Raw genomic sequence first — 25881 nt, 5'->3', positions numbered from 1 at the left:
ACCACCTTGGCATAGGTTCACACAATCACTTCAATGTTGGTAGCCCACATTAAACCTAGATTCAAACAACTGCATGAACAAGCCTAAGGTTTGATGCATCCCAATGCAAACAGTGTTCCTAAGCACTAAGCACAGTGGAATGAGCATTTGGATGTGTATCCCAGTGAGGGAGCTTCAGCCAGTTTGTCTCAGCAATGAGGATGCATGCCCTTCCCTCAACAACCACCTCTTTGGAAATGGTTTTCTACCATTTTTCAATGGGGGACAAAAATTGCTCATTGTGTGGAATGATTGTTGCAAAATGTTCCCCCACTCCCTGCACCCAGTTTGGCTGAGCACTAACCAGAACTATTATTTTTCTGTCAGCTCACCTGAAATATTGTGTAAGATAAAGGCAACAAAGTTTTAGAACAAATTGAAAATTTAAAAAGTAATTTTTCAGAGAGCCAGATGGCATTCGCCCAAGGGTACTTAAAGAACTCAAATGTGAAACTGTACATATTTTAATAAAAGTGTGTAACTATATCACAAACACCTGCCTCTTTGTTGGACTGGAAGGGACACAGTGTAACACATTAAAACAAAAGGAAGGAAGAATCCAGGAAATCATTACCCTAACTAGCCCTCTTTCGGGCTCTGTACTTGGTGTGGTGAAATAGACATTATGGGCTTAATATGAGGCCCTATTCAGACACCCATCTATGTTTTTCTGTGACTGACTATACCTTCATTCATTTTAGAAGTGAACCTGGGTACAAATGCAGGGTGGTGGTAGATCTATAGCAACTAGTTTGTGGGAGCAAAAGGATGGCAAATAATGTTATTAGGGAAGTGAGGATTTTGCTGTACATTAAATAATTGCAGAGGTAAGATCATGTAGTTAATTTATTTGCCTTATTAATGAAGCTAAATACAGCTGCTGTTGTGACAAGAAGCAAATCTGTTTACAACTTTCTTCTGAGCAAGAGAGCTGGACAACTTTTTTTCAGGACCACAAAGTCCCTTAATTCAAGATAGGGGACCTATGACTGTATCATTTGGGACTTTGCTGTATAGTTCCAGTCTAGTGGACGGGAGCAAAACGGGGATTGTGAAATATTTGGGGGGGGGAGCATTGCTATCCTTTGCTGCCCCTTGGAGTTATCCCTGGTATAGGCCCCTCAAATGCATGGGACAGATAAGAGGGGTCCTACTGTACCTGTGTTAAACATAATTAGCCCTTTCTCACAATCTGTGAGAAGGGCTCAAAGTGGTGAGGGGAGACAGCTTCGAAAAGCTTACCTCCCCCTCAGATGATCTTCTTGTTGTAAGGCAGCCAGATTGATTGCCCAGACAATTGCCGGCTTCTGCCAGAAACTCGGAGGGTCAGGGTATCGGAACACGTCCCCCTCTCCCCTGGTACTCCCATAATGCACTGCACAAGTGTGCAGTGCATTATGGGAATCCCCCCTCCCCAAAGTCAGCCGGGAGCCCCGCAGTCTGCCAGCCCCAGCTGGGACTGGCAGAAGATCAATGCCAGACCATGCATAGGCCTATTGTGCAGGCGCAGTAGCCTCCAAAATGGCCACCATGCCGGGGTGAAAGGCCAAAACCTGGCCAAAGAACCACTGAATGGCCGATTTTTTTATTAAGGGAGGCCGGCGAGGGAAGGCCTCTGTAGACACCCCTGCCCCCGCCGCCTCAGACAACTAAGTTTGAATTTTAATTTATTTATTTTTTAAGCTTGTAAACGCCCCAAACTGGCCGGGCGGTGGGATCGGTCCGGGGTTGGATGGAACAGGGGGTGGTTCGGTTCGACGCCAAACAGTTGAAACAAACTAGTTTGACTTCGAACACATTCAATGTCAAACTTGTTTGCACTTCCCTATCACTCACCACCTCAGCCGATCACTCACCACTGGTCACAGATATGCCAGTATTAATCTGAGGAGGTCAACACTGTATCCATGATTGCAGACATTTCCATGATCAGGAGGTTGGGACACCCAACCTCCTGATCATGGAAGCGCCAATCATCACTAATAAAGCATTAACTTCTTCAGATGCATGCTGGCATATCCATGAACAGTGCAGGGGAGGCAGTGAGTGATGGGCTGAGGTGGAACATCTCACTTTCGGCACATGTGAGCATTTACCACACCATTTCCTTAAATGTCAGAAGAGGGCTTTATTGTTCAAGTGTTGAACATAATGTGTGAATAGGGGTAGACTTTTTGATGTATTAATATTAATTTATGTCAAAATTATATAAATAGGGAGTTTGAATTCTCAGATAGAACTGGGTGATATAATTTCGACATAAATTAACATCTTTCCATTCCATCACACCAGGTTCAGAACTAACATGAGTATGCTGCTCCATAGCTACATCTCCTGCTTTCTTCTAATGTTTGTCTGCAACAAAAGCATTGTTTCTGACATCTTGATGAAGCACTTGTGTAATGGACAAAGTTGCACAAGCACAAGAAGACTGCATAGTTGTGGGGGGAAATGAGGATTGGTGGAACTGCACTCTTCTGCTAAACTGCACTCTTACTCAAAAGTTCCCATTATAAAAAATGAGATATGCCATTTCAATAGTCGCCCAATTGTTGTGCAAGCACAAGCATGTTTATGCTTGCATAATAGCCGAGAGATGAAAGTTTGGGGTGGTGTACAAATTTTATACACACACACACACACACACACACACACACACACACACACACGAAATAAATATAGTAGCACAACACTAGTCTGGAGTGCAAGCTCCAGACTGAGCACATGTATCAGTGCAATAGCTTTGCGCTTGTACAATGGCCTTCCACAAGCATTTCACCAGTCAGGATGCCAGCCAGTGACCAGCATTCCCAATCATGGGGAGAAACTCTCTTCACTAAGATGGCAGCAATGGCCAACATTTGTGGTACAGGTGTGCATGAATCATTCTTTACAATTTGATTCAACCTCAAATTGAATTGCTAAAAATCAAATCAATTCATTGAACTGGCCGGCCCTAGCCAGCCAGTTCAACAAATTGAATCAGAAATCCATGAAAACATTGAGTGGGTTGAGTGTTAGGGCATGACCCAACCTACCTACCATTCAACCCACAAAACAATTGGACAATCAGACTATTTTTTATTTTATTTTTTGCATTATCTGGGTCAGTAGATCATTGACCTACTAACCCATATAATAATATATTTTAATAATATATAATGTAGCCTGATTGCCTGAATGCTTAGTGGGTTGGGTGGTAGGTAGCACCCATCATCCCCTACCACACAATACCACCTTGGTGTCCCTAAGACCTACCCATGGAGAACAATTGAGTTATTTGTGTTCCCCATTGTTCCCTGTGGGTGAAACAGAGTGCACATATTTTGCATGCTGCCTTGCAAAAACAAAAAACAAACAAACAAAACATTGCAGAACAGAAGCACACACAATCCCTCCCAACACAGAACACCACATTTTGCCGAACACACAGACTACGATATCCAAAAAAGAATGTTAAAAACTGATCTAGAACCCACTGCCAGCCACAGTGCCTACCCTACAGTAGCATCATTGGCACAAGTTGCTCTCTCACACAGAATTATGACTCTTTACTTCAGCATTGCAACAGCTGCCACAGCAGCACCCTTAGCAGTCAACAAGTATACCTGCAGCCATAAGTCCAACTAGCCACATTTTGACTGAGTACACCTTGCAATGCAGATTGCAGAGCAGAGCAGAGCAGCGAGTGAAGCACAAGTTAGTCTCAAGGCCAGACATGGAGCTCATCACACCAGTCACCAAAAACATTGCACACACAAACACACACACACAGAGCTTAGTTGCCACTGTCCATTTCTCACTACAAAACCATCTCACAGACAGCCCAAACCAAAACCATAATACAAAGAAGGCACCCAGGTTCTGCCTTTGTCAATCTGTGATCCAGCAAACCTAGATAGTTCTAGGAGTAATAAGTAGCACAGCATTATACTCAGTGCTGAGGGGGAAAACACAAAATCAAACCTTATTTGATTCCTTCCTCCTCTCCTGAAGTAATGGCTCTCTCTGCCTCCCAGTCCCTTTGAATACATTTTGAAATTCCCTTCTTTTTTGTTCCCCCTTTGTCAATAAGATCTAGCAAAACAATTTTAGCAGCAATAGCACAGCACATACTCAGTCAGTGCTGAGAAAAGAAAACCACAAAATCAAACCTACCTATCTCCTGTCTGACTCCTAATGTATCATCTTCTGCATAGGAAGATGCCATATACTGAGTCAGACCATAGGTCCATCTTGCTCAGTATTGTCTACATAGACTGGCAGAGGCTTCTCCAAGGTTGCAGAGAGGAATCTCTCTCAGCCCTATCTTGGAGATGCCAGAGATGGAACTTGGAACCTTCTGCTCTTCCCAGAGCAGCTCCATCCCCTGAGGGGAATATCTGACAGTGCTCACACATCAAGTCTCCCATTCATATGCAACAAGGGTAGACCGTGCTTAGCTAAGGGTTCAAGTCATGCTTGCTACCACAAGACCAGCTTTCCTCATAAGAGTTCTCTCTCTCTGCTTCCCAGTTCCCTTGAATAATCATTTTGAAATTCCCTCCAAAAGAGTCCGCCCTCCCTGCAACTCCCCTCAGTGAATGAGGGCACAATTGCCATGCCAACACAACTGGTATGATAACAAGACAACCAAAAAGCAAGGAGACCTCAAGCCAATCAGAAGCCAGTGCCAGAAAACCAATCAGGAAGGGGGGAAAGCCCACCAAAATAGCCACTTAGATCCTGTGAATCAATTCATTCCCAATTGGGGCTGATTCGACTCAACCTCGGATCAGCCCCTTCATTTAAGGGGTGATTTAATTTGCAGTTGAATCTGTGAATCACCCTTGATTCAGTGTGAATCTATTTGTGTATGAATCAAATTGCACATACCTATTTTGTGGGCCTGTCTCATGGACTATTCCACCACCTCAGCATTTTCTCAGTTTATACTGCTGCATATGTTTACTCAGCCAAGGTCTGATTCTCAAACCAGTCAACCCTGAAATCTTACACAGAGGGCATTTCTCCCTCTCAACTCCAAAGGGAATAAATCAAGAATTCCATATGCTACGTGCAGAATCCAAGACCTCCAAATATGTGATATTAAAGATGAAGCTCCCAACATTGCTGAATCAAAGCGAAGCTCGGAAATAGTGTTGACCTATCCAACCCCAGCACAGTACAACTTACTGAGGGGCTTCACATGATTAGTGTGAAGCGCTGTTAGGGTTTGTGTGGAGAGAGCAGGCTTAGCCTGCAGTCCTCACACACGGGCAGGGAGCCATCTCAGGGCAGCCGAATTGGCCACCCACACAATTGCCGGTGGGGATTGGGGGCTGGCCAGCCCCCAGAAGTCCCAGGATGCCCCATGCAAGTGCTGGAGAGCCCCCCAAGGCTGGGAGGCTTGTTGGAGCCTTCTGGTGGGGGGCTCACGGTTCAAAGCCACACCGCGGCTTCTCACGACCACAAAAGTACTTCCAGTTACTGTTACTGGTGTCTGTCTATGTTTCTTTTTAGATTGTGAGCCCTTTGGGAACAGGGAGCCATCTTATTTATTTATTATTTCTCTATCTATTTCTCTTTGGAAACTTTTGTTGAAAAGTGGTATATAGATAGTTGTTGTTGTTGTTGAGATTAAACAGGAAGGAACATCTAGGTTTAGTGTGAGTTGCCAATGTTATGTGAACTCATGCCAAGGTCGGAGTCTCAGATTCATCTTTGGCCATAAATCATCTTGGTATGAGTTCACACAATCATGCTAATGTTGGTAACCCCATTAATCCTAGATTCAAACAATAGCGTGATCTGTGCCATTGTATATCTGCTAATGTAGTTAAATAAAATTGTAGTCCTATTGAAACTCAGTTTTGTTGCGTTATCTTCAGCAGCTCGCCAGTATTTCCGGCACAGAAGGGGATTTCCCAAACCTACTTGGAAATGCCAAAGACTGAACCTGGGACTTTCTCCATGTGAAGCAGATGCTTTATCCAGTGACCAGGCAAGGCTGGGAGGGTGAAAAATGAGTTGCCATGAGCTACACCCCATCCCCTTTAACAAAACAAACAGCCACAGTCATAAGGAGCTGTCTTAGACTGATTCAGAACACTGCTCTACCCAGCTCAGTACCGTCAGTTTTATTTACACTGACTAGCAGCAGCTCTGAAGGGTTTCAAAGCCCTGCCTGGAGATGTCAGGAATTGAACATGTCTTCTGCATGCAAAGCAGAAGCTCTCCCATTGAGTGAAGCCCCATTCCCTGACAACTTTTCCTTCAAAGATTTTGTGCCACAGTAGTCTTGTAAAATGGTCCCATGGTAATATTTCAAGTTACCATATCCGGAAGTATGCCAGAAAACAACAGCATGTTCTGTCTCCTACCACGTGCACAGAGCTGACTCTGGGTACAAGAAGAGCCCTTCTGAAGCAGACCAAAAGTCCATCTCATCCAGCATTCTGTTTCCAAGAGTGGCCATCCAGAGGCATAGACGAATTCTATAATTCAGGTATGAAGGAAACAGCCTGCCACATGAGAAACTAAGGTTCAGGATGCTGCCTCTGAATATGGAGGTTCTATTACTGTCATAAGTCACTCCTGGAGACTCATGGATTCCATCTGCGGCAGGCAGATGAGCTAAGCCAGGAACAGAGGGCTGGTCTACCTGCCAATCCCAATCGGTAGAGCAGCTTTGCTGTTTTTCTGGGGACAGCTGGTCTACCAATTGGGATCTATGGGTAGACCAACCCTCCACTCTGGGCTTAGCACATCTGCCCACCTCAGAGGACTTGAGTAGATCTGTCCTCCAAGGCAGGTTTACAAGCCAAGTTTGGAGCAGGGGGCTGGTCTACCCACCAATTACAATCGGTAGATCAGCTCTTCCCAGAAAAAAGTGCCATGCTGAGGCCCGGTTTTTTTTAGGCAAATAGGACTCAAAATGGCATTTGAATCACCTGCATCAATTTGGGTTGAATCGGGGGGGGTGATTCTCCTCAACCTTGAATCGAGCCCTCTATTTTGAGGGGGATTCAATTTGGGGTCGAATTTGTGAATTACCCTGATTTCACCCAAATTTATTTGAGGTTGAATCGAATTGCACTCCCCCATGGGATGTACATATAATAAACAAACAAACAAATGACTAATAGTAGTTCAAAATGTGTCAAACATTTTAAAAGTCATCTAAACTAGTGGCCATGGCCACATCCTGTAGCAGTCAATTTCATGAGTTAATTATGAGCTTTGTGAATTGTTACTTTCTTTTGTCTGATCTCAATCTACTGCCAGATAGTTTAACAGGGGGGACCCTAAATGTCAAAATTAGAAAGGTAGCAAACATGTCACTTACTCTCCACTAATTCATATAATTCAATCCTCATTGTGTTTATTTGGAAGTAGGTCTCAATTCAAGCTTCCATTTTTTAGGTACATAGAGAACTGCCTTATAGTTAGTTAGACCACTAGTCCATCTGGTGAGAGCCCCTGGTGGTGCAGTGGTAAAACTGCCGCCCTGTAACCAGAAGGTTACAAGTTCAATCCTGACCAGGGGCTCAAGGTTGACTCAGCCTTCCATCCTTCCGAGGTCGGTAAAATGAGTACCCAGAATGTTGGGGGCAATATGCTAAATCATTGTAAACCGCTTAGAGAGCTTCGGCTATAAAGTGGTATATAAATGTAAGTGCTATTGCTATTGCTATTGCTATCTACCTCAGCACTGACTATTGTGATTGGGAGCTCTCCAGCATTTCAGACAAAGAGAAAGCTCTTTCCCAGCCCTACCATCAGATGCCAGGGACTGAATCTGGGACCTTCTGCATGCAAAGCAGATGCTGTTTCACTGGACCATGACCCCATCCCCTGGCAACTTTTCCTTCAAAGTTCTTCTGCCAAAGTATTCTCATAAAAAGACCCAACATGTCCAGAAATATGGTAGAAAATAACAATCTTTCTCCCACCATGTGCTCTGAGCTGATCCCCAAAATCAGCATAGTGGGCGTGGAAAGCCGGTCTTGCAGTAGTAGGGAGGTGCGGACTTGAATTGAGCCAGTTCAAGTTCAAACAGGGTCGGTTTGAAGGCTCGACCTCAAAATGAACTGGGCCCGAGTTTGAACCAGTTCGAGTCTGAACCGACTGGTGCAAACTGGCTTGAAGCCCTACTAACAAAAAGGAATCCAGTGAGGATTCCCCTTTATTGGTAAAGGGGCAGAGGGGGACTTCCCTATGTGTAGATGGGGGTAAAGAGAAGTTCTTATAAGTTGTTGCAGAGGCCACAGAGGGGCAGCTACACCCCAGAACCGCTCCAGCCTCCCTCCAAGCCTCCTGGACCAGCAGCAGCAATTTGGGCCTGATTGGGGCCTTTTCCAGCCCATTTCAGGCCTCTGCACAGGTGTGGAGGCCATTTCTGTGACCTCTGTGCATGTGCTATTTGTGTGACCATACAAATGTGTGGTCATGCAAATGGCCCATGTACATGCACGGAGGTCACACAAATGGCCTCCACGCCTATGCAGAGGCCCAAAATGGGCCTGAACTGGGCTGGCGCTGGCCCAGGAGACTCAGGGGGATGTGGGAGGGCTGCTGCCACCCACCACCCACCACCACAGCCACTCCTGGCGCAACTTGAAAGTACTTCTATTTACTCCCCTCTAAACTTAGGGAGAGCTGGTCTTGTGCTAGCAAGCATGACTTGTCCCCTTAGCTAAGGAGGGTCCACCCTGGTTGTATATGGATGGGAGACTAGAAGTGTGAGCACTGTAAGATATTCCCCTTAGGGGATGGAGCCACTCTGGGAAGAGCAGAAGGTTCTAAGTTCCCTCCCTGGCATCTCCAAGATAGGGCTGAGAGAGATTCCTACCTGCAACCTTGGAAAAGCAGCTGCCAGTCTGGGTAGACAATACAGATGGACCGATATGGTCTGACATAGTATCTGGCAGCTTCCTATGTTCCTAAGCTGCCTCCCCTGGTGCTTTATCAATTTCCCCTTGGCCAGTGGGGCTTTGAGCTGGTCCGGACCAGTTTGAACTTGAACCAAACTGGGGGCCAGTCCAGAGGGGCCAAAACTGAACCATGAAAACCGGTTTTGTGCACTGGATTTGAGCATGAATTGACCCCTCTACTAAGCAGGGTTCATCTTGGTTTGCATCTGGATGGGTGATTACATGTGAGCCCTGTCTGCTGGAAGATATTCCTCTTAGGGATGAGGCCATAACTCGTTGCTAGAGTATCTGCTTCCTTGCAGAAGGTCCCAGGTTCAATCCTGGCATCTCCAGGTAGGGCTGGGAAAGACTCCTGCCTGGAACCTTGGAGAGCTGCTACCAGTCAGTGTGTAGACAATACTGAGCAACATAGACCAATTGTCTGACTCAGTGTCAGGCAGCTTCCTATGTTCCCCTCCTCCCTCTACACTGGTCCTCAACCAGGTGTGCTTTCCCTTTGACAGGGGTACACACTGAAATGCACCCAGCCATTGCCAGGAACAGTTCTTCAGCAGCCTGTTTCCCTCCATACATGTGGACACAGCACAGTCATGTTCCTTTGGGAAAAGGTAGGCACATCCTGAAAAGAAGCCAGCCATAGCTCAGTGGGAGTACTTGCTTTGACTGCAGGAAGTCCTAGGTTCAGTCCCTGGTATCTTCAGTAGCGCTGGGAAAGACTCTGGCCTAAAGCCCTAGAGAGCTGCTGCCAGTCAGTGAAGACAATACTAAGACAGAAGGACTAATGATTTGCAGAAGGCAGCTTCCAGGGCAGGCCACTGGACAAAGCACAGGAGGGCTTCATATTAACATCAGTGATTGGGGGTGTTTGAAATGTACCTGGAGTCTCCAGGAGTGACTTATGACAGTAATAGAACCTCCATATTCAGAGGCAGCATCCTGAACCTTAGTTTCTCATGTGGCAGGCTGTTTCCTTCATACCTGAATTATAGAATTCTTCTATGCCTCTGGATGGCCACTCTTGGAAACAGAATGCTGGACGAGATGGGCTTTTGGTCTGCTTCAGAAGGGCTCTTCTTGTACCCAGAGTCAGCTCTGTGCACGTGGTAGGAGACAGAACATGCTGTTGTTTTCTGGCATACTTCTGGATATGGTAACTTGAAATATTACCATGCGGCCGTTTTACAAGACTACTGTGGCACAAAATCTTTGAAGGAAAAGTTGTCAGGGAATGGGGCTTCACTCAATGGGAGAGCTTCTGCTTTGCATGCAGAAGACATGTTCAATTTTGGGACAGTTGGCTTAGTTGAAGGTCAGGAAGGTATGAGTGAAAGGTTCATGATATTGCCTTTGGGGATCTTCTTTGTGCTTGCAAAAGGCAACGGATCTTGCTTGCCACAATAGTTTCTTACGGTAGGGGTGATTTCATAAGATTATTTTATTATGTGTTGAATGAGAAGGGAAACCACCTTGCACTGACTCATGTGCCATAAACATACTTCTGAGAATAGACCCACATAAATGTGCCAACAACTTTAAGACTAACTCACAATTATTTATTTAATATTATTACTTCTTGTTTACAAAGTCAGGCAGGTGTTATTGACTGGTTTGTTTGATGCAGACATCGAGTCCTTCCCAAGGACCTGGGATGGCTGAATTTTATTATCAATGTTGTTGTTGTTGTTATAGATATCATTGCAAAATATAGGCTGTTCCGAATAAAGTTGTTTTTTGTAATTGGCTGGTGATGATTTCTGTGGCCCCTGTGGTGTTGAGGTGCTCTTCAAGGTGCAATTCCAAGTTTTGGAATTGCACCTAGGGCGCCGATTACTACTGGGATTATTTTGGTCTTCTTCTGCCACAGCTGTTCAATTTCATATTGTAGATCTTTGTATTTTGTTATTTTTTCTATTTCTTTTTCTTCTATTCTGCTATCCCCTGGTATTGCTATGTCAATTATTTTGACTTGCTTTTCTTTCTTCACGGCTACAGTTATATCTGGTATATTGTGTGGCAGATGTTTGTTTGTAGCCAAAAGTCCCATATTATTGTTGTTGTTGTTGTTGTATAGTGGTGGACAGGCTTGTGGGCGAGGTGGGAAAGAAAATGGCAGTGGAGGGCAGGCAGAGGAAGAAAACAGCAGTGGCAGGCGGGCGAGGGGAGAACTAGAGGTGCAGATGCTCTGCACCCAGCCCAGCTAGTTGTTGTTGTTGTTGTTGTTGTCATATGAATATGATAGCAGTTGCTATCACCATCATCATCATCATCACCATCCTCAGTCATAATAATGTTTCTCTTACTGTATTTTCTTGATATAAAGGTAAACATGGAGACATGTTGCCAAAGTTAAGACTTTTTAGGGCCATCTGTTCCAATGGGAGAGTTAAACATGTGCCTAATATAACTCCTCTTGAAATCAATGGGGTCTGTCTTTGCCTGGGTATGTCCATCATGTTTGTTACTATGAAGCAACTTCTTATATTTCTGATTCACAGAAAAGGGCATCATGTAACTAGAATGGAAGAATTCTGTTTTATTTGAACACACTAAGCCATGACCGAAGGGCACAGTTTGAGAGCTTACCATGAGATTGAGATGGCAGCCACCATACTGAAGCTAAGCAAGTTTAGGTTTGGTGGCCACTTGGAAACCCCAAGTATGCCAGCTTGAGGTCCATGATGGAAGAAAGATAAGATATTCAATCAATCAATCAACCAACCAATCAATTATCGAGGCTATTCTCACAACATAACAGCCTAGGTTACCCCAGGTGGCTCGCGTCTCCTGGAGCTTCAGGAGTGGAGGACTCCAGGCTGCTCCAGACCGCACTAGCCTCACTTTGTAACCCAGCATTTAGCCAAGCGAACCTATTTAGACCAGAATAAGTGTTTGGGCAATTGTTGCCAGGTTAAGAGGCTTCCCCTGAGCCTGTCACCATTTCTGCCAGAAAGCTGGGGCGGGGAGGAGTCTCCATGCTTGTAGCATGAGGGAGGGGGGAAGTCCTCCCACTCTCACCTCCTGCCGTCGGCATGCTGTTGCTTTTGTGGGCACGCAGCATGGTGGAGGGGAGGACATCCACTGCTCGTCTGCTGGGGAAGGCAGACGAGCTCCTCGTTCCCTGCAGCCCTTTGTGGCAGCCACTGGAGGTTGTGTGTAGGACCTCATTATCTAGAACTGATGAGCAGCACTGCTATTTCAACACTATTAAAACTGAATTGTTTTGACCAAGCTGAGATCCTCTGTCTCTGCACTTTAATATATTTCTTAAGCTGCACCATTACATCATTTAATAACTAATTCATCAAAATGGTTTCATTTGAACTATTTCTATTTACAATAATTATGTTTCAGTCATTATCCAATTATCACTGCAAAATGGAAGGAGGGAGGGAGGGAAGGAGGGAGGGACGGAAGGAAGGACATACTAACAAATATGTTTCAAAGGATTTTTGGACCAACGTACCTGAATTGTTTGGCTCTGGTAGACTTTAATTACATGAAAATTAAAACTGTAAATTCCTTTCCTTGGTGCTACAAAGACAGACTCCAGTGTAAAGAAATTGCCCACATTTACTAGGATCTACAAATTAAAGGGAAAAAACAAGAATTAATGGAATGATTCACTGTTCCGGAAACAAATAGAATTAATTTGTGAGAGAAGCAAGATTTATTACCATGCTTATTACCATCTAAAGGGGTGTGTGAGTGTGTGTTTTATTTCACCTCCGAATATGTTTAAACCAAACATATTGTCCATAAATTATTATCTGCTGGCAAGGAAAAGGTTTATTTTTAGCATGATGTAAGTGGGCCAGAGAAATTCCTTTCTAATGCTGAAATCCAATGCAAGCTTAGTGGGAGTAAGCCCCATCAAACTCAGTAGGACTTCCTTCTGTGTATGCATGGATAGAAGTAGACCGCACATGCTTCGCACTGCTATATAAAAAATTCCCTAGTTTCACTAAAGCTCTTGCTCAGTTTTAAGGAGGTGAATCATCCCATCATAGTGAGTGGAGCTCCTCATGTGTAGAAAAGTATTTGCAGCACACTTTTCAAAATGCTCCAGTGATACAGGCCCCACCCAAGGCGGTGAGCAGGAGAGCACACTGAATACCAATAGCTGCATCAGCAGCACAGCAGCAGGACAAAGGTGTGATGTTACTCCAGCAGTGCAGTGATATTCTGCGTAATGCATCTGACAGTGCAGGAAGATGTGCCAGTGCAAGTGTACAGAACTGAAACACAAGACAGAAGAAACATCCCAAACCACCAAGCTCCAAATTCTACACATTTGCTAGACAGAGAGGCCTAAAGGCATCAGTGGAGATAGAGTCAATGTGGAATGTCTCCAGTGTGATAACTATTGTGATCAGTGGGTCACACACCTGATCACATACCCAGAACCAAGCATATGATATTACAAGTGTACTGGGTGTTTCACATGTAAGCCTGATTCTTGAAATCCTTCCACACCTATTTTTTAAAAACCCATATATGAGCATTCCTTGGTATGTATCTGTATGCACAGGCCAAATTATACATCTGTGACATCCTGTGTATGGTGGAAAGTGCATACTAGGCCCATACAGTGATGGAGAGGAGAGCTGTTCTTGTGGTAGCAAGCATGATTTGTCCCCTTAGCTAAGCATGCGAGACTAGAAGTGTGAGCACTGGAAGATATTCCCCTCAGGGGATGGAGCCACTCTGGGAAGAGCAGAAGGTTCCAAGTTCCCTCCCTGGCATCTCCAAGACAGGGCTGAGAGAAATTCCTGTCTTCAGCCTTGGAGAAGCCGCTGCCAGTCTGTGAAGACAATCTGACCTAGATGGACCTATGGTCTGACTCAGTATATGGCAGCTTCCTATGTGGCCTGTGTTACAGTCAGGCATGTGGCTATAAAGGAGCAGGAGGGGGCCAATGTCCATGGGCCATCGGTCCCCCGGGGGCTTCCAGGAATTACTGGAAGCTCCCCCTGCCCACCTTCACCTCCCATGATCTGCTTCTGTCTTGCTCACTGCCCTGCCACTGTCACCCTTTTCCTTAGGTGGATGCTAGAACTTTTGGAGTCACCTTCCCCATCTTGCCACTCTCCATCCTCCTCCTCCTCCTCCACCTCCTCCTCTCATTGCTGCCACTACATTTTAGCCAGCGTGCAGAGCAGTAAGTGGCTGAATGGGCTTTTCCCTCCCTCATTTACTAGAGACAGGAAGTAGCCCACCCAGCCACTTACTGCTGTGTGAGCTCATTGGGGAATGGCAGCAGCAATGGGAGGAGGAGGAGGAGGAGGAGGAGGAGGAGGAGGAGGAGGGGCAAGGCATGGTGTGGCACCAAAGGGGCTAGCACTCACCTGTAGTGAGAAATAGCAGTGGTGGGGTGAGGGACTTTGTGGTGGGTGAATGGCTGGGGGGCACCAAAATTTCTCACCCCAGGCCGCTACCAATGGCACTATGCCACTACAAGAGCCATCATATGAGCAGGGGCTGACATCATGATGAATGAAGTGTGGGTGCTGCTAACCCTTATGCTTGTATTTTAAATCTTTTTCGTCAGATCTATGTTTTTATATTTTAGCCCATATTTTAATTGTGTGATGTTTATTTATTGCCTTGTTCAAATTTTTGTGTGAACAGCCTTGGGATCCTTTCAAGGTATATAAATTTAACAATTAAAAATAAAATAAAATAAAATAAAATAAAATAAAATAAAATAAAATAAAATAAAATAAAATAAAATAGACATCAGTGCCAAAGCAGTGCTAGCCTCGATGTTTGTCTACTGCACTTCCAAGGACAGATTGTGCTGTTGTGCAAGAGGGCAAATACTTCCCGGAGCTTGCATGTACACTGGAAGCACTCTATTTAATTGGGGACACATCACCTGACACCCAGCAACATGTTTCTGGTCTGACAGAACACTTCCAGAGTTCAGATAAGCTCCTGAAAGTAATTACACTCTTGCACAAGAGCACGAAACCTCCCGTGCTTTGGAAGCATGGCAGACCAGTGCAGGGGTGTATCTAGGGGTAGGGCAGGCAGGGCACGTGCCCTGGGCGCCACTTGAAGGGGGGCGCCATTTTGTAAAATTAATTTCTTTTTAAAAAATGGCTGCCAAAAACAAAATGGCCACCGTGCATGCTCAAATGGCCGCTGTGAGGCCCTAGGTCATGCCAGGCCTTGCAGAGGCCATTTGAGCATGCACGGTGACCATTTTGTTTTCAGTGGCCATTTAAAAAAAAGATTTTTAAAAATGGCCACTGCACATGCTCAAATGGTCCCTGCGAGGCCCTAGAGGCCAGTGGGGGGAGGAGGAACCTTTGCAAACCCCCCAGCCTTTAGGAAGCCCCCCGAAGGGCCTACAGGTAAAAAAAATAATTATATATAATATAAGTCACTGTACACATATTCAGATTGGCACTATGTACAGAGAATCAGGGCTTGTGAATACTGAGCTGATGCTTATGAGCTAGGATTGTATTCATTTGCTCTTACTTTGCTTCTTGTGATAAGTGAGTTAAATGTGATGTCTTGCTAATATGGCTATTAATGGTGAATTCGTCTTTGAATCAGTGTGAAATCGTTAATATTAAGGCCCACTGGGAGTTTCTTGCTCTCTTTCTCTCATTTTAATTGTCATTCTGAAAGACTAGAATATATTCCAAGCAGTGACACAGTTTACTTTGCATATCCTTTAATTATTTACAGAGTATCTGGGAAAAGTCAAATTCTCCATTTATTTTTAAAACTTATGTAATGGTGATGCTACAATACATAGTAGAGAATTAGACAGACACTTCTGTTTAGTTTTCCAAGTACACCTCCACATAGTATTTGGGTATTTCATGAGCCCCAGCATACTGAAATTTGTAGTTTTCCAGCATTTTTTGGTCTGGCTAAGTCCACTGCTAAAATAGTTTTTGAAATATTAAAAGATTAACGAGCCTGACTTGTATTTTTCAGCTGATATTATGGTAAAGTTATCTCAAAGATGGGTGTCAGATGCTTGGACAGGGGGCGCAATTTCAGTGTTTGCCCTAGTCGCTATTTTCCCTAGATACGCCTCTGGACCAGTGCAAGGCTTGGTGTTGCACTAATGTTTTATATTGTTTTAAATTGTTGTTTTAATAGCTCTTTTATTGTATTTTAGTGCATAAATCACCTAAAGCCTTTGGAGTCAGGCGATATATAAATTAAATATATAAAAATAAAAACAAAACTTTAGGAGGCCTCAAATTCCTTCTTAGGGATATCAGCCAGCATTACGAGAGTTGAACCACATATGCTAGCACAAATCTTAGTATAATTGCCCTGATCTAATGATTTGGGAGGGCATAGAAATTCTGATACTAACACAGATCTCCACGGCCTGAAAGCATGTCTCCATTCACTTAAACCAAAAGGATAGTTCTGTGTGTGCAAAGGGAAGTGCACATGAAAGTGCTTCCTCCATTGAAACGAATGGGAAAACTCATTTGTGCACATACATTGTGTGCATGCCAGAAAGTGCAGAACGGTTCTGGATCAAGGAGAAAGTCCCATCCTGCAGCCTTGTGCTGAAAGCCTCTCCAGGCTGAAAGGAATGCCCTGATTGGGCAGGGCTGGATGGGAGGCGGGGCTTGCGCACCCATGAGGCTGTCCCTCCCCTCCCCTCCCCTCTTCAGTCCATTTTAGTCCAGCTTCCCCTCCCCACCATCCCTAGGGGCAGAGCTAGCTTTGCTGGTTGTCCTTTTGGGGGCCAAGTAGGAATTTTTGGACCCTCAACTGATTGGCCGTGTTGGAGGGTCTTTTTGCCTACTCCATTCTATCTTTCCTAGTGCTAGTTGGTATTAGGTCACAACGGGGCAGGTAGAGTGCAGGCTGTAGAAGGGTTTGAGATCAGTGAGCACCCTTGGGCAGTTTGAAAGGGTGGAGTGGTCAATTGGTCCTTAGAGGCTTCACAGCTCAGGGACTTCGATTGCCATGACACCTGCTTCAGGGCTTCACAAACCTTAAAGGCTGAGTGGCTTGGGGGGGGCAGGGTGAAGCCCTAGAAGTTGCCCTGACCCTTTGGGGTTGGCAATGATGGAGATGAAGCAGGTTTGCACTACTACTACTACTACTACCACTACTACTACTTATTGTTGTTGTTGTTGTTGTTGTTAATTATCATTTACATTTTTATATCCCGCTCTTCCTCCAAGGAGCCCAGAGCGGTGTACTACATACTTAAGTTTCTCCTCACAACAACCCTGTGAAGTAGGTTAGGCTGAGAGAGAAGTGACTGACCCAGAATCACCCAGCTAGTTTCATGGCTTATTGGGGATTTGAACTCGGGTCTCCCCGGTCCTAGTCCAGCACTCTAACCACTACACCACGCTGGCTCCGTGGTGGTACTGCTATCTTTGAGTCAGGGTGTGTCACCCATTCAAGGCACAGGCAAGGACAAAATTGTCTGAATCCAGCCTGTAGTAGGCCCGCACTGTTGGGGGGGGTGGAGTTTATGCCAGTTAGCTAATTTATTTACTAAAGTTGTGGCCCTTTTACCCAATTGAAATGTGTCCATGTCTTCCTTGCAGCTGGGGTGTGGGGGCAGTAATTGTCATTGAGAGGACAATGGCTACAGTCTACTCTAGAAAGGCGAGACTGTACTGCATTTCTTGCAGACTTGTATTTTGTTCTTCTTCTTGCTGACCATGGGAATTCTGTACACTTGGCTGGTTGATAACAAAAAGGTACAGTTCAAAGAAAGTGATGTATGTTTAAGTTCTATGGAGATCCATGTGACTTACTCTTCAGCCGTTAACACAACCCTTTACAAATGAGCCTCATTCATCTCAAAGGGATGAATCCCACTTATATGTACTTCCATTTGTGGCTCATAGTTGTAGTCCATTGGTTCTGAGGGGCCTAAACCAGGCAATTTAAGGTCCTGTTCCTTATTACATTTGTATCCCGTCCTTCCTCTGAGGTGCTCAAGCCAACGCACATGGTCCCCACTTTAATCCTCACTATAACACTCTGAGATATTTAAGGCTAAGACATTGACTGACTCAGGTTCATCCAGCAAAGTTTGTGGCTGAGCAGGGAGGTGAAACCAAAGTCTCCAACCACAGGACCACACCAATTATCATCAGTTCTGATATGTAAGCCCCTTCATGGCTGTGTCCTGTATAATTAAGGGAGCATTTTTCTCCCATATATGCCTCCCCATCACTCTGTAACATCAAATCAGGCCTTGCTTGTTCTATCACTGTTTACTCAAATTAGAGCTCAAGGCCAAGCAAAATAGCAGGAATTATTCAGATAAGAACCATGGCATGAGGAGCAGGGGATACCTTAGCCTTTGATTCTATTACCTCCAAGTAGCTATGTGGCCCCAAAGGTGTAGAATTAAAGAGTTAAACAACTTTGAAGAGTTAAAAACCCTGGGTTAGGACCTCCCATTGACCTAATCCAGATCCCATCTACTATTATAAAAGGAAGAAGAACCAAACTGGCCAATGATGTGTTTAACATTGTGTCTGGAATGTCTCTTAGCAGACATACATACATCAGGACCATTTGAGATGTGGTATGAGAGAGAGAGAGAGAGAGAGAGAGAGAGAGAGAGCTCTTAAGGTCCTTCCCTAGGCAACAGCTTTGCTACATCATGGCCCATATGTTTAAGGTGGAGGGATTCCACTGAGAATAATCTAGAACAAGCTCTAGAATCTTCAGTACAACATCAGTGAGTGTACCTTAGGAGTACATTGCTTTTTATACATTTTTATATTGTAGACGTTCTAATAATTCATAATTATTCTTCTCTCTGTGTGTATTGTATAATGCATTATTTTATAAATTGTTTTTATTGAGCTGCCTCTGAGGAAGAGCACTTTTAAGCTCAAAACATGTCAGGCAATTGATGCAGAAACAAGGGATGAATATTTAATCATCATCTTTGTGAATTCCTCCATTTTTGTCTTGGCTTTTCAGTACTACATCATTTCCCACCTCCTTCTTTTATTTCCAGGAGTACCTCGTGTCACAATACCTGGTCACCCATCTTGTTAGATTACATACATTGAGCTGTATTCTGAAAGATTCTTTCAAATAGTTCAAATAATATTTGGGATCTGACTCATTATCGGGTTCTTCTCCTCCACACAGCACATTCTCAAACAGTCACCCAAACAGCAAGGACTTAATGCGGGTCATCGTGTTTTCTCACATGCTAAGATTAACCTAGTATAAATTATATAATTCAGGAGATTGTGGTCATGTGGGATCTGGGATGCCACATGTCTGACCTGCCAGATACAGTTGTAGTGATTACAACCCAGTTCCTTGGAAACCAACACATATATGGCCATTATCTTCCAAGGCATCAGTTCCCAAATATCTATGTGCTAAATAAATATTGGCTTCAGAGCCACTGCAATGCCATGTTTTATTTATATATATTTATGTTATGCATTTGTATCCCACTATTCCTCCAAGGAACTGAGAGTGGTGTACAACGTGCTTATTTTTATTCTCACAGCAACCCTGGGGGGTAGGTTCAGCGAAGAGTTAAGTGGCTGGCTTGAAGTCACCCACTAAGCTTCACAGCTGAATGTGGATTCAAACCTGGCTCTCTCCAATTCTAGTCTGACACCCTAACCACTACACCACACTGTTTTTACACTGGTGCAGTTCTCCATTGTAATCCATATTCATACAACTGGGCCATGTTGCTCTGTTGCTGCTTCTCCTCTCTCTCAAGGTCTTCCCATTCTCTCCTTTATTTATCTCTAATTAATACCATAATGGTAAACAAATAAATAAGTACACTTTGTAACCTAGGAGAAAAAGAGAGGTGGCAGGGAAAGCCAATAATAACCAGTATTTCCCATTGCTTACAAGTCCTTTTAAAGGAAAAAAGACTTCTCTTCCGATCCTTCAAATTATTTGGCTGAATTTCACATGCTTTTTAAGGAGGTAATGAAAGTTATGCTTTTAATATTCTTGAGTGATGATCGCTAAGCCACTTAAAGAGAAGGACCATAGAATTTAGTGGTCAAGCTGCCTGGAATTCTGTCTCAGAACTTCTAAGTAGTATCACTTCTCTTTCTTCCTTCAAAGTCTTTCTCAAACCCCATCTTTTGGACAAAGCCTGTGGCTTTAGCCCCTTCTCTACATCCCCAACTGAACTTTGGGATGGGGCCAAAGCTCAGTATCATACTAGAGCATCTTTTTTTGCATGGAGGAAGTCCCAGGTTCAATCCCTGGCATCTGCATGTACTGTAGGGCTGGGAAAGACTCCTGCCTGAAGCCTTGGAGAGCCTGGAGAGAACTGACTGCCAGTCAGTGTAGACCAGGGATTCTCAACCTCGGGTCTCCAAATGTTACTGGACTTCAACTCCCATAATCCTCAGCCCCAATGGCCTTTGGTTGGTGATTATGGGAGTTGAAGTCCAACAACATCTGGGGACCCAAGACTGAGAACCCATGGTATAGACAATATTGAGATAGATGTAACATTTCTCTGACTCGGGCCTGCACAACCTAAGGCCTGGGGCTGGATTTGGCCCGCAGGGACTATTTTATTGTACCCCAAGTATCCTTCAGTAACACAGGAGCTGGAAACTGCCTCATAGCATCATCCTATGCATGTTTCCTCAAAAATATGTTCCATGGTTTACCCAATGAGGCTTACTCCCATATAAGCATGCCTAGAATTGCAGCCTGAAAGCAATGCCATTTTAGGGAGAGGAGAGGACTTGGCATTTGGGGCTAACATGCACTCCAGGGGCCCCACTGACTGAGCAGGGACAGGATCTACTTTCTGACAACTATCTTTGGTTTAAATTATGGGTCCCTTAATGGGGGAATAGATCCACAAGTAACTAATAATATTTTTAATTTTAGTGTAGCAAGGTGTTAAAAATTGACCACGGCCACTGCACACTGCTGTGCAGCCCTGTGCTGACTTGATATAAGGCTAGGTTCCTATGTAACTTGCAGCTAAGCATGTAAGAATGTATTTGCTCACATACATCTTTCATTACCCATTGTCTTGCCTTTTCTGTCGTGGCAAAGAGTATTAATGACTAAGAGGCTGAGCTATGCATCAGGCAGTCTCTTGCTCAATTGTCATCACTTCTACCATGAGTTGGCTAATTGAGCTTTAGTAAACTGCTTGCTCAGCCTCCCATTTGCAAAATGGTGAAGAATAGTCCTCCCCTAAATGGTCGGGTTCTAAACTGAGTTAGTTACATTGACTGTCATATTGATTCTACTCTTTCTCCAAGGAGCTCAGGGTGATGTCCACAGTCCCTTTCTCATTTGATCTTCATAGCAACCCTATGAGGTAGGTTAGACGAAGACAGAGTGACTGACTCAAGGTTACCCAGTGAACTTCATAGCCAGAGAGGGATTTTTACCCTGGATTAAGCAACAGAATGTATGTGAAGTGTTTAGATGTTGATGATTATTATGATAATGCATATGATCTGTACACAAGGTCCAAGACCCAGTCTGTAGGCTCTTTTCTGGAAGGGTTGGGAAAGACCAATGCCTTGAAGCCTGCTGCCAAACTGGGTAGACCTAACTCAACTAGATGGTCCATTGGTGTGACATAGTATGGGCAACATTATCACATTTCTTATTTTGCAGAATCCAGAAGCAATATTTTCAGGACATTTTGGGGGAGGAGAGTTGGTGGGGAGGAAATTTAGTCTTGCAGTAGCAACCATGAATTGTCCCCTTTGCTAAACAGGATCAGCCCTGATTTGCAATTAGATGGGTGACTACATGGGAACATTGTCTGCTGTAAGATATTCCCCTTAGGGGACCGGGCCATAGCTTAGTAGAAGAGCAACTGCATGTATCTTCCAGGTAAGACTGGGAGATACTGGGGAGCTGCTACCAGTCAGTGCAGACAATACTGAGCTAGATGGACCAATGGTCTAACTTGATATAAGACAGCTTCCTGTGTTCCTAGGATTTCTCCTCTGATCATTCTTGGGAGGCAAATCATGTACCATGTGAAGCCATAAGTAGCACTATTCTGGTACAAATGATCTCACATTCATTCCTGTTACACCACAGTTCCTAAATACATTGGCTGACATCCCAATTAAATTTCTCAATAATGCTTCTCAGGGAGTAGTCTAAAGGACTACCACATTTCAACTGGACTTTCTCTAGTAGATTGTGTCAGGATGTCAGCCATTTACCTGAGTTCAATGGAAATTACATGGGGTTAGTTTGCTTAAGTTGCTTTGAGCCTTTATACTAAAACCAGTAGGACTTCTGAATAAATATATATTTTGGATTCATGTGAGGATTGACTTCAGTTGTCGTGGCAATTGAAAAAGCACCATCTTTGCATACAGCAAGCAATATATGTTGGCTTCTTCTTGTTCTGTTGATTGGAATGAATGTCTAAAGTTGAGTAAAATATGAATGCAGGTGAGTGGGTAGTTGTTCACAGGGAAGGAAGAACTAAAGAACAAGACAAGAAGAGGAGTAATCAATTGTATGGTATTTCTTTGTAATGCATAAGTGGTGATAGGAAAGATACACTTTTAAAATGCAAGACTCATCTCTCATGCTTGGGGTGGGGGTGGGTCCTGTATCTCGCCTTGCACTCCTTTCATATAGATACAGGCAGCTGTCTGGAGCTTTGACCATTTGCAAGTCTCCTACATATCCACCTGTCTCCTGGTCTCTTGAAAAGGTTAATGACAGTGTGACTGAGCAAGGTACAAGATTCCCAGAACTCTTTGTAGTCATGGGAGATGCTGAAGATCCATCATTCTCTCTGAGAATATGCTTTGAAACACTAAAGAGTAAGTTAGGAGGGCTTAATTAAACTACTGGGCTAATATTTGCAAAGGCAAGGCTCTTCCACCTGCTATTGTACATAATGAGAAGAGTGTGATAGAGAAAATAGCTGATGGTAGAATATTAGACAATTCCCAAGAAGACACACACATTTTGAACAGAAGCTGACACAACATAATTGCAGTGCCTCTTTTTTCATACATATGGGCCTGATCCAGCCAAAATTAATCCCTGGTAAATAGCACTGATTTCAAAGGGAGAGACTGAAGCACATGTTTCATTCCTCCATTAAAATAAAATAAGTTAGAAATGCTAGATTTTGGGAGGATTATAAAATTGATAGATGGATAAATTCTATCTGTTTCCTCTGCTGTAAAATGAATGATTAATGTTTGTAAATGTCCTAAAATTGAGAAGATAATACTCTACTTTGGAAGGGGAATGAATAAAGGTTTCAGTTTTATCCAAAGGCTGATCATATACTTGGATAAAGGGATTACAAGTGTCTGTCTATGAGGAGTGGGGTAGGAGGGAAACAAGGGGTGTGGGAAGTCTTTCCAACATTGTAAAATTCTTCAGTGATTCAACTAAGATGTGGTGAATCTTTCAAAGGACTGCCTCTGTGTTCCTCTGTTACTGTTACCTGACTCTGCTTGATTGCTATATTTATGCCAAAGTGATTGCAGAAGGATAAGAAGATGGTAAATTCTGAGCTGTCTCTAAATGTCATTCATGGATTTTGACACATTCTAAAGTGAGAAAAGATTTGTACTGCTGGGGAAATGGGAGTACAAACCAAACAGAAATCTTCCACGGCATCTGGATGTACCTTTGGAAATCGACATTTGATTCCTCCACCCCCACCCACTTTAGAACCTTCAGTAATATTTTCTCACAAATTTCCCTCAGATATCAAATAATCCAAACTGGAAGGCTATAGTCCAGTGCACACTTTTATGGAAGCACACCCCACTGAACTCAGTGGGGCTTGCTTCCAAGTAAAAATGCATGGGAAGACTGCAAGCTGGGAGACTGCAAGCAGAAACAGTGTGACCTTTGCATTATATCCCCCCCCCGCCCCCAGTCACCTAAAAACTGTCTGAGTTTCTGAATTATCCTGTCTCTCTCCTTACATTCAGATAACTTTTTGGGCATTGGGGATTAGAATAGGATGGATTTGCAGCAGTTGACAGTTGCTCATCCTTTGGGGATATCTAAATGTTGGAACTTACATAACCTACCGTGAGCCTTTGTTTTATGGCTGAATCCAAATCGAAATCAATAAATCATAAAACAAGTAGTTGGATTATCTGAGCAAAGCACTCTGTGTGCTCTCGTGTGCTCCCAAGATTAATTCAATCCATGAAATTGCATTTCTAGCGTGCAAATGTAACCTCGCCTAATAAAGTGAAAAATGGCTCTCAAACTTCACTGAGATGGCAGAAAAGTACCAGCTGAGGGAATAGAAACGGAGTCAATTGAACCAGAGTTGGCTCCGTAAGTTTCAGCTGATCGCTCAAAGGAGCATTAAAGAGTTCACAGATCGACTCCCACCTGTTGATCTCTACCTCCTTCCCTGAGCCCATCTCTTCTCAATTGAACCGCCAGCTCCCCCCAGCCGTTCCCCAGCCGTTCTCAAAAGACAGTGCACAAAGTAATCACTTAGGCAAAACACTTCCAAAATCCCACCTTTTAAAAATCTGTTGAATGACTGGAGCGAGGGAAGGGGGGACGATTAGCGTGTCTTCCTTTTAAAAACACAGTATGCATTTGTTTCCTTTTTACCTGATCAAAGTAGATTATCCTGGTTTTGTTGCTCATCTCGGAAGGTTCATGGTTGGTACTCCTGACCGCCGAGAAAGCAACCTTAGAATTAGCAGCCCGTACGGAGATCCCCAGAGGAGAAGAGGACGATCCCTTGGCGTCCGTAGCAGGGTTGGAATCGCAAACTACCAAGCATTTCCCTTCGAGGACGATGGGCTCCGTGTCATTCTGTGCCCAGACGGTGGGGAGAGCCAAAGCCAGGAGGACGGTAGGCACCATGGACAGCGCCCTGCTTGAAGCGCCCATGTTCAGCACCAAGAGAGGCGGACAGCGACGCCGAGCTTGGAGCGCCCCACGCTCCTTCCACCCCTCTCCACGTCCGCACACACCACGCCACAAAAGCCAGCAATCGCAGCCCTACCAGCAGCGAGGAGGAAAAACCCGCTGCCGGCGCCTCAGCAGCAGCCACAGCAGCAGCTTCTCCTGCGCACTTCCAGCAATCCCTGCAAAAAAGTCTGTCTTCTCTCTTTGCTGCTGCTTCTTCTTCTTAGTCCCTTAAAGAGCTCTTGAAAACACTGTTCCAAACACCGCCCAGACAAAATCAGCACTTCCCAGTGCCCCGTTCTTCGCCGTCCAACCCCCCCCTCCACATCCAGGAGGAGAAGAGAGGGGGGGAAGCCCTAAGGTGAATTATTGATATGAGAGACAGAGAGAGACAGAGAGAGAGAGTGAGGGAGGGAGAGATCAGGAAGAAATAAAAACATTTGACGTAGCCATGATTCTTTCCATTGCGCGATCCTGTCTCCCCTTCGTGTCCTGCAGGAATCTCGCAGACGCGCCCGAGCTATTGACTGCAGGAGCTTGCCCTGCAAACTGGCTCAGGCGCTGGCACAGTGGCTGAGCTCATTTGCCACGATGCTTTGCAAAAGCGGAGTTCCCTCGCTCTTTTCCACAATTCCCCCCAGCGTCATGGCATGCAGAAGTATGCCCAGCCCTCTCTATGCACAGCCATTGCCGTTGCAGCTGCATGCGTCTAGAGCCTCGCTGGGTATTATTCTCCTATACTGTCATCCCGGGCATAACTTTTCAAATTATTTTAAATTTATGTTTTAAAGTAATATAATAGGATCATTTGAACTACAGGAAATCTTTCTGTCCGTTGATGGCTTCCACTAGGTATTTCCCCCACATGTGCCCCTCTTATGTTTGTGTTTTAAATATTGACCCAGTGTTCACTTAGAGCACTCTGGGAATACATCAGCCAAGGATATTAACCCTTTCAAGACTGGAATCATGTGCAGCACATCCAACTTGTAAGCTGGGGAAAATGCATACATATGTGAGGTACCCACCCACCCGCAACACACACACACACACACCA

General features: G+C 44.4%; 1 protein-coding gene across 1 annotated transcript in view; it reads right to left on the bottom strand.

Moving 5' to 3' along the window:
* Positions 1-25663, bottom strand: part of CBLN4 (cerebellin 4 precursor) — a 34589-nt gene extending 8926 nt beyond the window's left edge. The window contains exons 1-2 of the mRNA XM_053251019.1: positions 24522-25663; positions 12418-12534 (exon numbers count right to left, since the gene is read on the bottom strand). Of these exons, the coding sequence (XP_053106994.1) occupies positions 12418-12534; positions 24522-24806 (402 nt within the window). The 5' untranslated portion in view covers positions 24807-25663. The remainder of the gene's footprint in view (positions 1-12417; positions 12535-24521) is intronic.
* Between the last annotated feature and the right edge of the window lie 218 nt (positions 25664-25881).

The sequence above is a fragment of the Hemicordylus capensis genome, chromosome 4, assembly GCF_027244095.1.
Source record: "Hemicordylus capensis ecotype Gifberg chromosome 4, rHemCap1.1.pri, whole genome shotgun sequence".
Classification (NCBI taxonomy): domain Eukaryota; kingdom Metazoa; phylum Chordata; class Lepidosauria; order Squamata; family Cordylidae; genus Hemicordylus; species Hemicordylus capensis.
The sequence above is the reverse complement of the archived record's forward strand: the minus strand, read 5'-3'. Positions and strand labels throughout refer to the sequence as shown.